General features: G+C 42.1%; 2 protein-coding genes across 2 annotated transcripts in view; both read right to left on the reverse strand.

Annotated features, from left to right (window-relative positions):
• Window positions 1-5,316: 5,316 nt before the first annotated feature.
• On the reverse strand, window positions 5,317-6,960 carry LOC145850449 (pancreatic secretory granule membrane major glycoprotein GP2-like). The gene is made up of 4 exons (XM_082958647.1): window positions 6,721-6,960; window positions 6,429-6,579; window positions 5,869-5,944; window positions 5,317-5,621 (listed from the first exon to the last, which is right to left on the reverse strand). Exons 1-4 carry the CDS (start codon window positions 6,918-6,920, stop codon window positions 5,602-5,604), a joined length of 447 nt encoding a protein of 148 aa, XP_082814773.1. The 5' UTR covers window positions 6,921-6,960; the 3' UTR covers window positions 5,317-5,601.
• A 499-nt stretch (window positions 6,961-7,459) lies between these two features.
• LOC106564346 (uncharacterized) overlaps window positions 7,460-12,686 on the reverse strand; it is a 33,206-nt gene continuing 27,979 nt past the window's right edge. The window contains exons 19-22 of the mRNA XM_082958433.1: window positions 8,928-9,299; window positions 8,589-8,675; window positions 7,764-8,008; window positions 7,460-7,621 (exon numbers count right to left, since the gene is read on the reverse strand). Coding sequence (XP_082814559.1) covers window positions 7,460-7,621; window positions 7,764-8,008; window positions 8,589-8,675; window positions 8,928-9,299 — 866 coding nt within the window. The remainder of the gene's footprint in view (window positions 7,622-7,763; window positions 8,009-8,588; window positions 8,676-8,927; window positions 9,300-12,686) is intronic.

Genomic DNA, 12,686 nt, shown 5'->3' on the forward strand with positions numbered 1-12,686 from the left:
TATCAAAATGTTTTACAGCAAACAATGGAAAACTACTACGATTGTTTATATCCAATATTAGCTGTAAGCTAAAACATTGGAACTGAGCATGGACCCAAGCCGAGGCCTACTGTTTAACTTAGCGACTGTGTCCACAACACAATGAAGCAGACCACAACTACATAAAACAGAACTAAGACTACTTTATTTACAACTACCTTTTGAGAAGAAACATATTACTTGTTAAACACGATCTCTTTCTCTGAGCAACTGTATAATTATAAAATAATAACTTCCTCATTTTTTGTAGCATACAATATAGATCAGTATTTGAATGATTTATTTTATACAGTCATTATTGCTCATCTTTATCAAGGGTGTCAATCATTTTGGACCTCACTGTATAACCAACCTATTACAACTTGGCATGTCTTAAAACTGTCTCCTCATTCAGGTACAAAGTACTGAATGCCAGCGTCATCCCCGAGGGCCAGTTCATGGACAACAAGAAGGCTTCTGAGAAGCTGCTTGTGTCCTTTCATATAAATCACAATGATTTTTCAATCACTTCCGAACCCACTGTGTTTCTTTTCCTGTACCTGAGTGAATCCATTCTCTCTGTGATCCACTCACATGTCTGTCTTGTTGTTGACTTAAATAAACATCATCTCCATTCAACATTTGAAGGTCCAGACCCAAATGGACCCCTAAGCCCTATCCACATGTGTAGGTAATATTATGTGGGTAGGCCTTGCCCTCTGATAGGCTAGGGGTGGAAGTTTCAACCATATTGCTTATACCAATCAAATCCTCTCATATCTCCACAAGTGCATAGGGCATTAGGTTTATGGAGCGATTTGGGATTGGGTCTAAGAATGTGGTAATTCTGTATTGAGTGCTTTCAGTGGTCAAGTGAATTCTATAAATCATTTTTCAATGTTTTAAATGGGATTGTCATTTGCCCTCTGTGACATCATCATAGCGTGCCTGTAAAAAGGGGGAGGGGCTCAGCCAGCCCACTGTAGAAATAATGACATCACCACCATAGTTTTTAAAGGGATGTTGGGGTCTTTAAATTTCAATAGGCTCATTATTGAGACTTAGCGCTGGTATAAAACATCTTAAAGGATTTCATGTTCCCACACAAGCCTTTGTTTAATGAAGATGATGCAAAAATCTTCCATTATAAACTTAACTTTAAGCTTACTCTACTTTAACCATGTGGTAAAAAAATGTAAAACCTTAAAATAGTGTTCTGTATGTCTTCATGATTTGGCTACACTCAAAGTTCACATATGAACGACTCAACTCAAAGTTCACATATGAACGACTCAACTCAAAGTTCACATATGAACAACTCAACTCAAAGTTCACATATGAACAACTCAACTCAAAGTTCACATATGAACGACTTCAAAGATCAAGCCTAGGCACCTGTGTAGATCAGGGCTGTATGTACACTGCCTTGTAAAAGTAGTCCTACCCTTTGGATTTATTCACATTGTATTGTTACAAAGTAGGATTAAAATGGATTTAATTGTAAAAAAAAAAAAAAATCTACAATCTACACAAAATACTCTGTAATGTCAAAGTGGAAGAAAAAGGTTTGTTATTTCTAAAGGGAAAATACATCAATCTAGTTGTTGCATAAGTATTCAGCTCTCTGAGTTAATACATGTTAGAAACACCTTTGGCAGTGATTACAGCTGTGAGTCTTCTTGGGTAAGTCTCTAAGAGCTTTACACACCTGGATGGTGCAATATTAGCCCATTATTCTATTCATAATTCTTCAAGCTCTGTCAAGATGTTGGGGATCACGGCTAGAAATGGCCAAGTTATGCCATTGTCAAACAGATTTAAATCTAAACTGTAACTAGGCCACTCAGGAACATTCACTGTCTTCTTTGTAAGAAACTCCAGTGTAAAGCTGACCTTGTGTTGTAAGTTATTGCCCTGCTGAAAAGTGAATTCCTCTCCCAGAGTGTGGGGTAAAGCAGGTTTTCCTCTAGGATTTTGCCTGTGCTTAGCTCCACCCATTTTCATTTTATCCTGAAAAACACCCTAGTATTTGCAGATGACAAGCATACCCATACCATGATGCAGCCACCACCTAGCATTAAAATAAGAAGGCAGTTACTCAGTGATGTGGTGTGTTGGATTTGCCCCAAACATAAGGCTTTGCATTTAGGCCAAAAAGTGTATTCCTTTTCAGTATTGTTTTGCAGTATTACTTTAGTGACTTGTTGCATACATGCATGTTTTGGAATATTTGTATTCTATATACTTGTGTTCTTCTTTTCACACATTTAAGTAATCATTGTGGAGTCACTACAATGTTGTTGATCCATCCTCAGTTTTCTCCTATCACAGTCACTGAACACTGTAACTGTTTTAAAATCACCAATGTCCTCATGGTAACATCCCTGAGCAGATTCCTTCCTGTCCTGCAGCTCAGTTCAGAGGGATGACTGTATCTTTGATGTGTCTGGGTGGTATAATACATCATCCACAGCATCATTATGAACTTGACCATGCTTACAGAGATATTCAATGTCTGATTTGTTATTGTTACCCATCTACCAATCGCTGGCTTTCTTTACGAGGCTTTCTCAAAGCTCCCTGGTCTTTGTTGTTGAATCTTGACTGAGGGACCATACAGATGATGTATGAATGGGGGACAGAGGATGGGTTAGTCATTCAACCGCTGTTATGTCACACAGAGTGAGTCCATGTAACTTATAAGGTGCAGTAGGCTTGACTAAACAAAGGGGCTGAATACTTACGCAACGACTAGATTTGAGTTATCACAGTTTTATTCATCTTTTAAAAAAAAAAAATCTTCCACTTTGACATTACAGAGTTATTTCAGTAGGTTATTGACCAAAAATGACATTTAAATCCAATTTACTTCCACGTTGTAAGATAATAAAATGTGAAGTAATCCAAGAGGTATGAATACTTTTGCAAGGTACTGTATCAAGACACTGTATCAAGGTACTGTATCAAGGTACTATATCAAGGTACTATATCAAGGTACTGTATCAAGACACTGTATCAAGGTACTATATCAAGACACTGTATCAAGGTACTGTATCAAGACACTGTATCAAGGTACTGTATCAAGGTACTATATCAAGGTACTATATCAAGGTACTGTATCAAGACACTGTATCAAGGTACTGTATCAAAGTACTATATCAAGGTACTATATCAAGACACTGTATCAAGGTACTGTATCAAGACACTGTATCAAGGTACTGTATCAAAGTACTATATCAAGGTACTATATCAAGACACTGTATCAAGGTACTGTATCAAGGTACTGTATCAAGGTACTGTATCAAGGTACTCTATCAAGGTACTGTATCAAGACACTGTATCAAGGTACTGTATCAAGAATGCTGATCTAGGATCAGATAACCCCTGACCCCACCCCGTCCATGTCATCTTATCAGACCCCCCCTGACCCCACCCCGTCCATGCCATCTTATCAGACCCCCTGACCCCACCCCGTCCATGCCATCTTATCAGACCCCCACTGACCCCACCCAGTCCATGTCATCTTATCAGACCCCCCTGACCCCACCCAGTCCATGTCATCTTATCAGACCCCCCCTGACCCCACCCCGTCCATGTCATCCTATCAGACCCCCTGACCCCACCCCGTCCATGTCATCTTATTCATTATGATCTAAAAGGCTCCTACTCTGAGCTGCATGATACATATATGTATTTTAACCTTTATTTAACTAGGCAAGTCAGTTAAGAACAAATTCTTATTTACAATGATGAATGATACCGGGGAACAGGAGCAGAACGACAGATTTTGCTCTCTGAAAGGATTGGTCCCTGAAAGGATTGGATAGGAAAGCAATATGGTGAAAACTCCTGGCCTATCAGAAGGCAGGGTTGACCTACCACCATAGAGCTTATTTATCCCATTCTTTCAGATCTACACAAGCTGACTAGACTAGCTGGTGCTACTCCTGGAATACATCAAACAAGTGGAAAGACTAGAGAGATCCAGGAGGGGTTTGGGAAACACTGGACTAGAGTCTAGGGATCACAGGACGTTGGTGGCACACATGGTTTCCAGTTGTTTGATGCCATTCCATTTGCTCCGTTCCAGCCATTATTATGAGCCGTCCTCCCCTCAGCAGCCTCCACTGCTAGGGATTGATTCAGGAATGGGCCAACAGCCAACCTTTCTCTCACCACAGCTCCACAGCTCCACCCAGTGGAGAGACTGGAGAACTACTACCTCTTAAAACTTTCCCCAAACCAACAGCACCTTGGTGTTTTAGACAGCTCTGTTGAGGTTTAGAGGGTATTAAATGCAACTGTCATCTTGATAACAATAACTGTTTTACAGATTCTAGCTTGACCCTGTGTTAATGAGCTCTTTGTAATGAAACACACACACCCACACAAACACATACGAGGCCTGAAGGCACAACCCACATTGAGTTTACAGTAACAATGGAGAGAAGTGGAAGGTCCTCAACCAACAGTAACAATGGAGAGAAGTGGAAGGTCCTCAACCAACAGTAACAATGGAGAGAAGTGGAAGGTCCTCAACCAACAGTAACAACGGAGAGAAGTGGAAGGTCCTCAACCAACAGTAACAATGAAGAGAAGTGGAAGGTCCTCAACCAACAGTAACAATGGAGAGAAGTGGAAGGTCCTCAACCAACAGTAACAATGGAGAGAAGTGGAAGGTCCTCAACCAACAGTAACAATGGCGAGAAGTGGAAGGTCCTCAACCAACAGTAACAATGGAGAGAAGTGGAAGGTCCTCAACCAACAGTAACAATGGAGAGAAGTGGAAGGTCCTCAACCAACAGTAACAATGGAGAGAAGTGGAAGGTCCTCAACCAACAGTAACAATGGAGAGAAGTGGAAGGTCCTCAACCAACAGTAACAATGGAGAGAAGTGGAAGGTCATGAGAAAGGAGCATCATAAACTACTACTCACAGACTTCATGGTCATTCTGAAGTCTTTCATTGTGTTCTTCTACAGTGGGACTTAAACAGCACCATTTCAATAAACCTACATGGCAATCAGTCTTCCTGCTTTGGTAAAACAACCTTGGAAGTGCTCAGTACATTAACTAAAAACATATCATGAATGTCACTTGTCTTTAACAAGTTTCGCCAGTTGTCCTAAAATCCGCTATGGTCAATTAGTACGTTTGCCTGTACCAAATAAACCACACATTGATCTGCCTCAATCCCTTGTTGTTCTGTAAATATGTATTTATCCTGCCTTACAATAAATATAGACATGTTTATTTCTATGTTTACAACCTGTTAAATAAACAATCATTAGACAATGAGCATCATCATACAGAGTTATTTATTGACATCATCAAATCACAGCATACACACACAGCAACTCAGGTTTGGGGAAATTATCAGTCCTAAAACAATGCAAGTCTATGTGTATACAACATACACAGTACAATGAAATCACACTGTAGTGCATAAATTCATTACTAGAATCAAAACAAGTATTTCTGTGCCCTTGAAAGTTACACTGGGCTGTAGGTTTGGATGGAGATCAGGGGAGTAGTGCAGGAGGGACCCCATCCTTCATATGACATGCTGGGGGGTTCCCAAGGCTCACTCCAGACTCTGGGCCCCTGGGGGTCAAAGAGAATCTCACAGTTAGAGAGGAAACACACCAGAATGACAGTTCCTCTGACCAGGCCATAATTTTCCTGATCATTTCCCAAAGAATCTACATGTTGAATCTGTGAAACAGCCACTGTTCGCTGGCATCCAGCACGTGGTCACTAAAACACAGCTTGGCGACAGCTGTCAGCTACTTATTGCCTAAAGCTTATGTGGTATATTAGCTCATGAAATTAACTTGAATTAAAAACTCACAGCTGATTGGCCCGATGGCTATGGGCTTGAGGAGGACAGATTCAGACACAGAGCGAGAATTTCTTCCAGAGCACACCTGTAGAGAGAAAGAGACCAACCACTCTGTCAGAGAAACCAACCACTACGTCAGAGAAACCAACCACTCCATCAGAGAAACCAACCACTACGTCAGAGAAACCAACCACTCCGTCAGAGAAACCAACCACTCCGTCAGAGAAACCAACCACTACGTCAGAGAAACCAACCACTCTATCAGAGAAACCAACCACTACGTCAGAGAAACCAACCACTCCGTCAGGGAAACCAACCACTACGTCAGGGAAACCAACCACTCTGTCAGAGAAACCAACCACTCTGTCAGAGAAACCAACCACTCCGTCAGAGAAACCAATCACTACGTCAGAGAAACCAACCACTCCGTCAGAGAAAGCAACCACTCCGTCAGAGAAACCAACCACTACGTCAGAGAAACCAACCACTCCGTCAGAGAAACCAATCACTACGTCAGAGAAACCAACCACTCCGTCAGAGAGACTAAACACAAAAGTCAAAGGACTCACTGGAGTGCAGGAGGAGCTCCCCTGGTCACACAGGCTGAGGCTGCAGTGAAGGAAGATGTAACGGTAGTCCCCCTGCAGTAGAGCAGAGAAGCGAGCCCTGAGGGACGAGCCACTTTCTTCCACTGTCACCTGGGTACGATTTGTAGGACACCTAGGAGAAGAGCCAAGAAACAGCAAAGGGTTGAAGGTATGCACGGCTACACAGACCGTACACAGCATCAAACATACCATACTTCACACACAAAACAAACACACATAGACATGCAAACAGCTGATGAATAGAGTCATGGACCTGTCCTGAATCATGTAGGTCCGTGGGAGATTATCAGGGCTGGGGGATTGGTTGGCATAGCAGTCCCTTAGAACTACAACAAAACGCTCCATCCCGGACTCCTCTACGGACACGCCCACGCACAGAGTGGAACCAATCGGCAGGAGGACTTCACCAGCTGGGTAAGACTCTGTGTAGTTGGAGTTACGATACAGAAACATGGAGGCTCTGGCCTTGGCACCGACTCCAACTGCTCCACGACTATTCCTATCAAGAGGTGAACATGAAGCCAGAGGACATCAGATATTAGACAGCTTGATAACTTCAGATATCAAAGTTATTACAAAAAAACGTGTTAACACGTGTGAACAAATCTTTTATCTAAATGTTTTATTTAACTAGGCAAGTCAGTTAAGAACAAATTCTTATTTACAATGACGGCCTACACCAGCCAAACACGGACGACGCTGAGACAATTGTGCGCCGCTCTATGGGACTCCCAATCACAGCCGGTTGTGATACAGCCTGGAATAGAACCAGGGTCTGTAGTGACGCCTCTAGCACTGCTTAGACCGCTGCGCCACTCGGGAGCCCCCCTTAACACTTCCGAACACTTTTTATATGTGAACTCTTAATGTAGGTGTTTCATGTATAACAATATCTTCAATTGGAAAACCAGAAGACAGAATTGTTCGAAACAGTTTGATTTCATAATGACTGTTCTGTCAGAATAAACTTAATAAACATTCTGTGTATTTTCTCACAGTAGGTAGGGTCTGAGGGCCACATCCAGACTGCTCTCTGTCTCCAGAGGATAGACACAGGAGAAAGGATAGCTCACGGGTCGGGAGAGAGAGTCGTTTCTCCCATCTACTGGATAAACAAATAAGCTGTTGGAGTAGACAGCATGGGTGGTGTTAGTCTGAAATAGAAGAAAAGTGTTTACAGTTAAATTAATATTCAGGTCTTATATACAGACCTACTAACAGTAAGGATCAGTTATAGTCTAAACTCTTCCAGTGTTGAATAACCTCCAGTCAGACATTGAGGTAATGTGTTCTCACCTCCAGAGTGTTTCCACAGCGTCCCTCCCGTCGCTCCACCTGGTACCACACCGTGCCGTTACGATCCTCGTGGGCGGAGCACATAGTGTCGGCCAGGTGAGCTGTGGAAGCGTTCAGACCAGCGGCCTTCAGGTTAGCCCTGTTTAGACCCACCTGTATTATGCTCTGCCCACACACTACCTCTGGGGCCATGATTGGAGGATTGGTGGTGGTAACAGTTATCCGAGGTGTTGTAGGTGTATGGGCTGTTATAAAAGGTTGATAGAGAGAGGGAGTAGATAAAGAATGAAAGAGAGGAAGAGAGAAAAACAAGAGAATACAAAACGACTGTTAGCCAGGTGTGAAGAGCGAATAGTGCGGCACGGAACTCGTTCCTCTGATACACTGGTATTCTGTTGTGGAATAGTCTCCCACTGCCTATTAAACTGTCCCAGTCCCGGGGGGTTAAAGGATAGGTCAAAGTTGAGTAGCTGTTAGTGTGACTGCATTAATGCCTCTGCTACATCAGAAAAGTGAAGGCAGAGGTCTGGCTCCCGAGGCCGTCGTAGCTGTTAGAGTTTTTTTGATAATGATAATAGATTTATTCATGTCCATGAGGACAAAATGAATGGATCAGAATAGGTTGACTGTATTTTCATATTCCTGCATCTATTTTTTTGTAGTTATTTACTATATGCTGTGTTGTTTTCTCAGTGTTGCATGTATTCCATCAGAAGTTGGAAAATGTTGGAAATCAATTTAACCCCTGGGTTGTACTCAGTGCATCTTTTTCCCAATAAGTCAATCAATCACTGAGGAGAAAGATGTATTTTTCTTAACACTCACCTTTCCTCTCACACCTCCAGGTGATCTTATCCTCACTCATACAGGTGTCATCATCTCTACAGGTAGAACACACCTTGGTGTTGACGTCTGGAAGAGCAGAGGGGAGGGGGGGGTTCATGGATTTGCTGTGACTAGTACACACTCAGGTTATACGACTGATGTACAATGTATTTGTCACTACGGTTGTGAAACCACCGTTGTGGGGTGTCTAAAGTCTCTCCTGACATACTGTTAATATAAATACAGAGACTTGATTCTGGGTTCAGAGAGTGAATTGGACACTTTGGAACATTCTTACTGTCTTTAAGAATCAGTAACAAGGACATTATGATGTCATACCTGCACAGTAGGCCAAGTTGCAGGTAATTGCAGGGACAAACTTGTAGACATAGTAGTTTCCATAGCAGGCTTTGACATGGATGGGAGTTTGTTGAAACAAGCAGCAGTTACCAGACCAGCTCCCACAGACGCCCCTCAGAACCACCCCGTCTAACAGCTGGGGATGGGGCTCTGTGAGCCACATGGGGGCGTGGGTTCCACACATGTCCATCTCCACACACCTCTCTGGCATCTGAACACTGGTGTTCCCCAGGAACAGGCGATACCAGCCCTGCCAGTTGACATCCTTGTCGCAGTGCTCTCCATAAACGTTGGCATTGTTGTTGGTGGCACGCCAGTCGTCATTCAGTACGGTGTAGTGTTGGCAGGGGTCTGCACAGCAAGATGTTCCACCGACACTGATACAGTCTCCTCCCACTGGATGCTGTGTGCCCCTACAGCCAACCATACCTGCTAAAATAATTCTCCCATAAAACGTCTGGGCTCTGGTCTAAAGTCGTGCACTATACACTACCGTTCAAAAGTTTGGGGTCACTCAGAAATGTCCTTGTTTTTGAAAGAAACGCACCTTTTTTGTCCATTAAAATAACATCAAATTGATCAGAAATACAGTGTAGACATTGTCAATGTTGTAAATGACTATTGTAGCGGGAAATAGCTGATTTTTAATGGAATATCTACATAGGCGTACAGAGGCCCATTATCAGCAACCATCACTCCTGTGTTCCAATGGCACGTTGTGTTAGCTAATCCAAGTTTAACATTTTAAAAGGCTAATTGATCATTAGAAAACCCTTTTGCAATTATGTTAGCACAGCTGAAAACTGTTGTGCTGTTTAAAGAAGCAACACAACTGGCCTTCTTTAGACTAGTTGAGTGTCTGGAGCATCAGCATTTGTGAGTTCGATTACAGGCTCAAAATGGCCAGAAACAAAGACCTTTCTTCTGAAACTCATCAGTCTATTCTTGTTCTGCGAAATGAAGGCTATTCCATGCGAGAAATTGCCAAGAAACTGAAGATCTCGTACAACTCTGTGTACTACTCCCTTCACAGAACAGCGCAAACTGTCTCTAACCAGTATAGAAAGAGGAGTGGGAGGCCCCGGTGCACAACTGAGCAAGAGGACAAGTACATTAGTGTCTAGTTTGAGAAACAGATGCCTCACAAGTCATCAACTGGCAGCTTAATTAAATAGTACCCGCAAAACACCAGTCTCAACGTCAACAGTGAAGGGGCGACTCCAGGGGTCTGGCCTTCTAGGCAGAGTTGCAAAGAAAAAGCCATATCTCAGACTGGCCAATAAAAAGAAAAGATTAAGATGGGTAAAAGAACACAGACACTGGACAGAGGAACTCTGCCTAGAAGTTGCCTTATTTTCACAATCCATTCACACACACACACACACACACACACACACACACACACACACACACACACACACACACACACACACACACACAAACACCTGTTACCCCCTCCGCCCACCCAACCAGGAGCTCCAAATCTAGCCCATCAAGGTGAGCACATGTTTTGGGTGACAACAGACCACGTGAGCCTGAGTTACGCAAGGACTTTACAAAGAGCTCCCCCTTTCTTTCTCTCACTCTCTCTCTCTCTCTCTCTCTCTCTCCACTATCTCTCTCTCTCTCTCTCTCTCTCTCTCCACTATCTCTCTCTCTCTCTCTCTCTCTCTCTCTCTCCACTATCTCTATCTCTCCTCTCTCTCTCTCTCCCACATTTCTCTCTCTCTATCTCTCTATCTCTACCCATTCTCCATCTTTCCCCACTCTCTCTCTCTCTGTCTCCCCCTTTCTCTCTCTCCCTCTCTCTCTCTCTCTCTCTCCTTTCTCTCTCTTTCTTTCTTTCTTTCTTTCTTTCTTCCCCCTCTCTCTTTATCTCTACCCACTCTCTCTCTCTCTCCATCTTTCCCCACTCTCTCCCCCCTCTTTCTCTCAGTCTAATTGTACAGAAGTATCCTGTGCTCAAACTACACACACAATTAGTAATTTTTATTACACAGTAAATAAGAATAGAATATGTTTCTAAACACTTGTACATTAATGTGAATGCTAAAATGATTACAGATAAGCCTGAATGTTTTATTTTACCTTTATTAAACTAGGCAAGTCAGTTAAGAACAAATTCTTATTTTCAATGACGGCCTAGGAACAGTGGGTTAACTGCCTTGTTCAGGGGCAGAACGACAGATTTGTACCTTTTCAACTCAGGGATTTGAACTTGCAACCTTCCAGTTACTAGTCCAACACTCGAACCACTAGGCTACCCTGAATAGTGAATTAGGATGAGTGAGAAAGTTACAGAGGGTCAATGATCATACCTCAAGACATGCTAACTTCTCACCATTGTCAGTAACAGGTTAGCATGTCTTGGGGGTATGATATTTTCACAACAGTAATTCATACAACAGGAATTTGCATTTTCTAGCCCACCCACTTTTAACCCCACCTCTCACCCAATTTTCCATCTACCCTCTCCCCCACAACCCTACCCTCCCCCCACCCATCTCTTCCATTTGGCCGGGTAAAGAGCAGACAAATCATCACAAACAAGTCTTAAACATAAATAATATTAACAATAATAACAACAATAATAATAACAACAATAATATAATAACAATATTAATAATAATAATAATAATAACAACAATAATTATAATAATAACACAAGAAACAAAGCAAAAACATACAACAACCAAAAATAATGATAATAGAAGCATATAAAAAGTAGAAGTAGAGTTATTTATTTGATCGTCAGCGACAGTGTCTGACTACTGTAAAGCAATACACTCTACTACAAGGACAAGGCCAGCCTGAACTTCCTGTCTGGAGAGTCACACAGAGGTTGTGAACACACACACAATGCAAACAATGGTAACCTTGGAGACAATAGGGCATTCATATCGAACGTTACAAATGCGCATGTATCAAAATGTTTTACAGCAAACAATGGAAAACTACTACGATTGTTTATATCCAATATTAGCTGTAAGCTAAAACATTGGAACTGAGCATGGACCCAAGCCGAGGCCTACTGTTTAACTTAGCGACTGTGTCCACAACACAACGAAGCAGACCACAACTACATAAAACAGAACTAAGACTACTTTATTTACAACTACCTTTTGAGAAGGAACATATTACTTGTTAAACACGATCTCTTTCTCTGAGCAACTGTATAATTATAAAATAATAACTTCCTCATTTTTTGTAGCATACAATATAGATCAGTATTTGAATGATTTATTTTATACAGTCATTATTGCTCATCTTTATCAAGGGTGTCAATCATTTTGGACCTCACTGTATAACCAACCTATTACAACTTGGCATGTCTTAAAACTGTCCCCTCATTCAGGTACAAAGTACTGAATGCCAGCGTCATCCCCGAGGGCCAGTTCATGGACAACAAGAAGGCTTCTGAGAAGCTGCTTGTGTCCATTCATATAAATCACAATGATTTTTCAATCACTTCCGAACCCACTGTGTTTCTTTTCCTGTACCTGAGTGAATCCATTCTCTCTGTGATCCACTCACATGTCTGTCTTGTTGTTGACTTAAATAAACATCATCTCCATTCAACATTTGAAGGTCCAGACCCAAATGGACCCCTAAGCCCTATCCACATGTGTAGGTAATATTATGTGGGTAGGCCTTGCCCTCTGATAGGCTAGGGGTGGAAGTTTCAACCATATTGCTTATACCAATCAAATCCTCTCATATCTCCACAAGTGCATAGGG

The sequence above is a fragment of the Salmo salar genome, chromosome 12 (genome assembly GCF_965601325.2).
Source record: "Salmo salar chromosome 12, fSalSal1, whole genome shotgun sequence".
Taxonomy (NCBI): domain Eukaryota; kingdom Metazoa; phylum Chordata; class Actinopteri; order Salmoniformes; family Salmonidae; genus Salmo; species Salmo salar.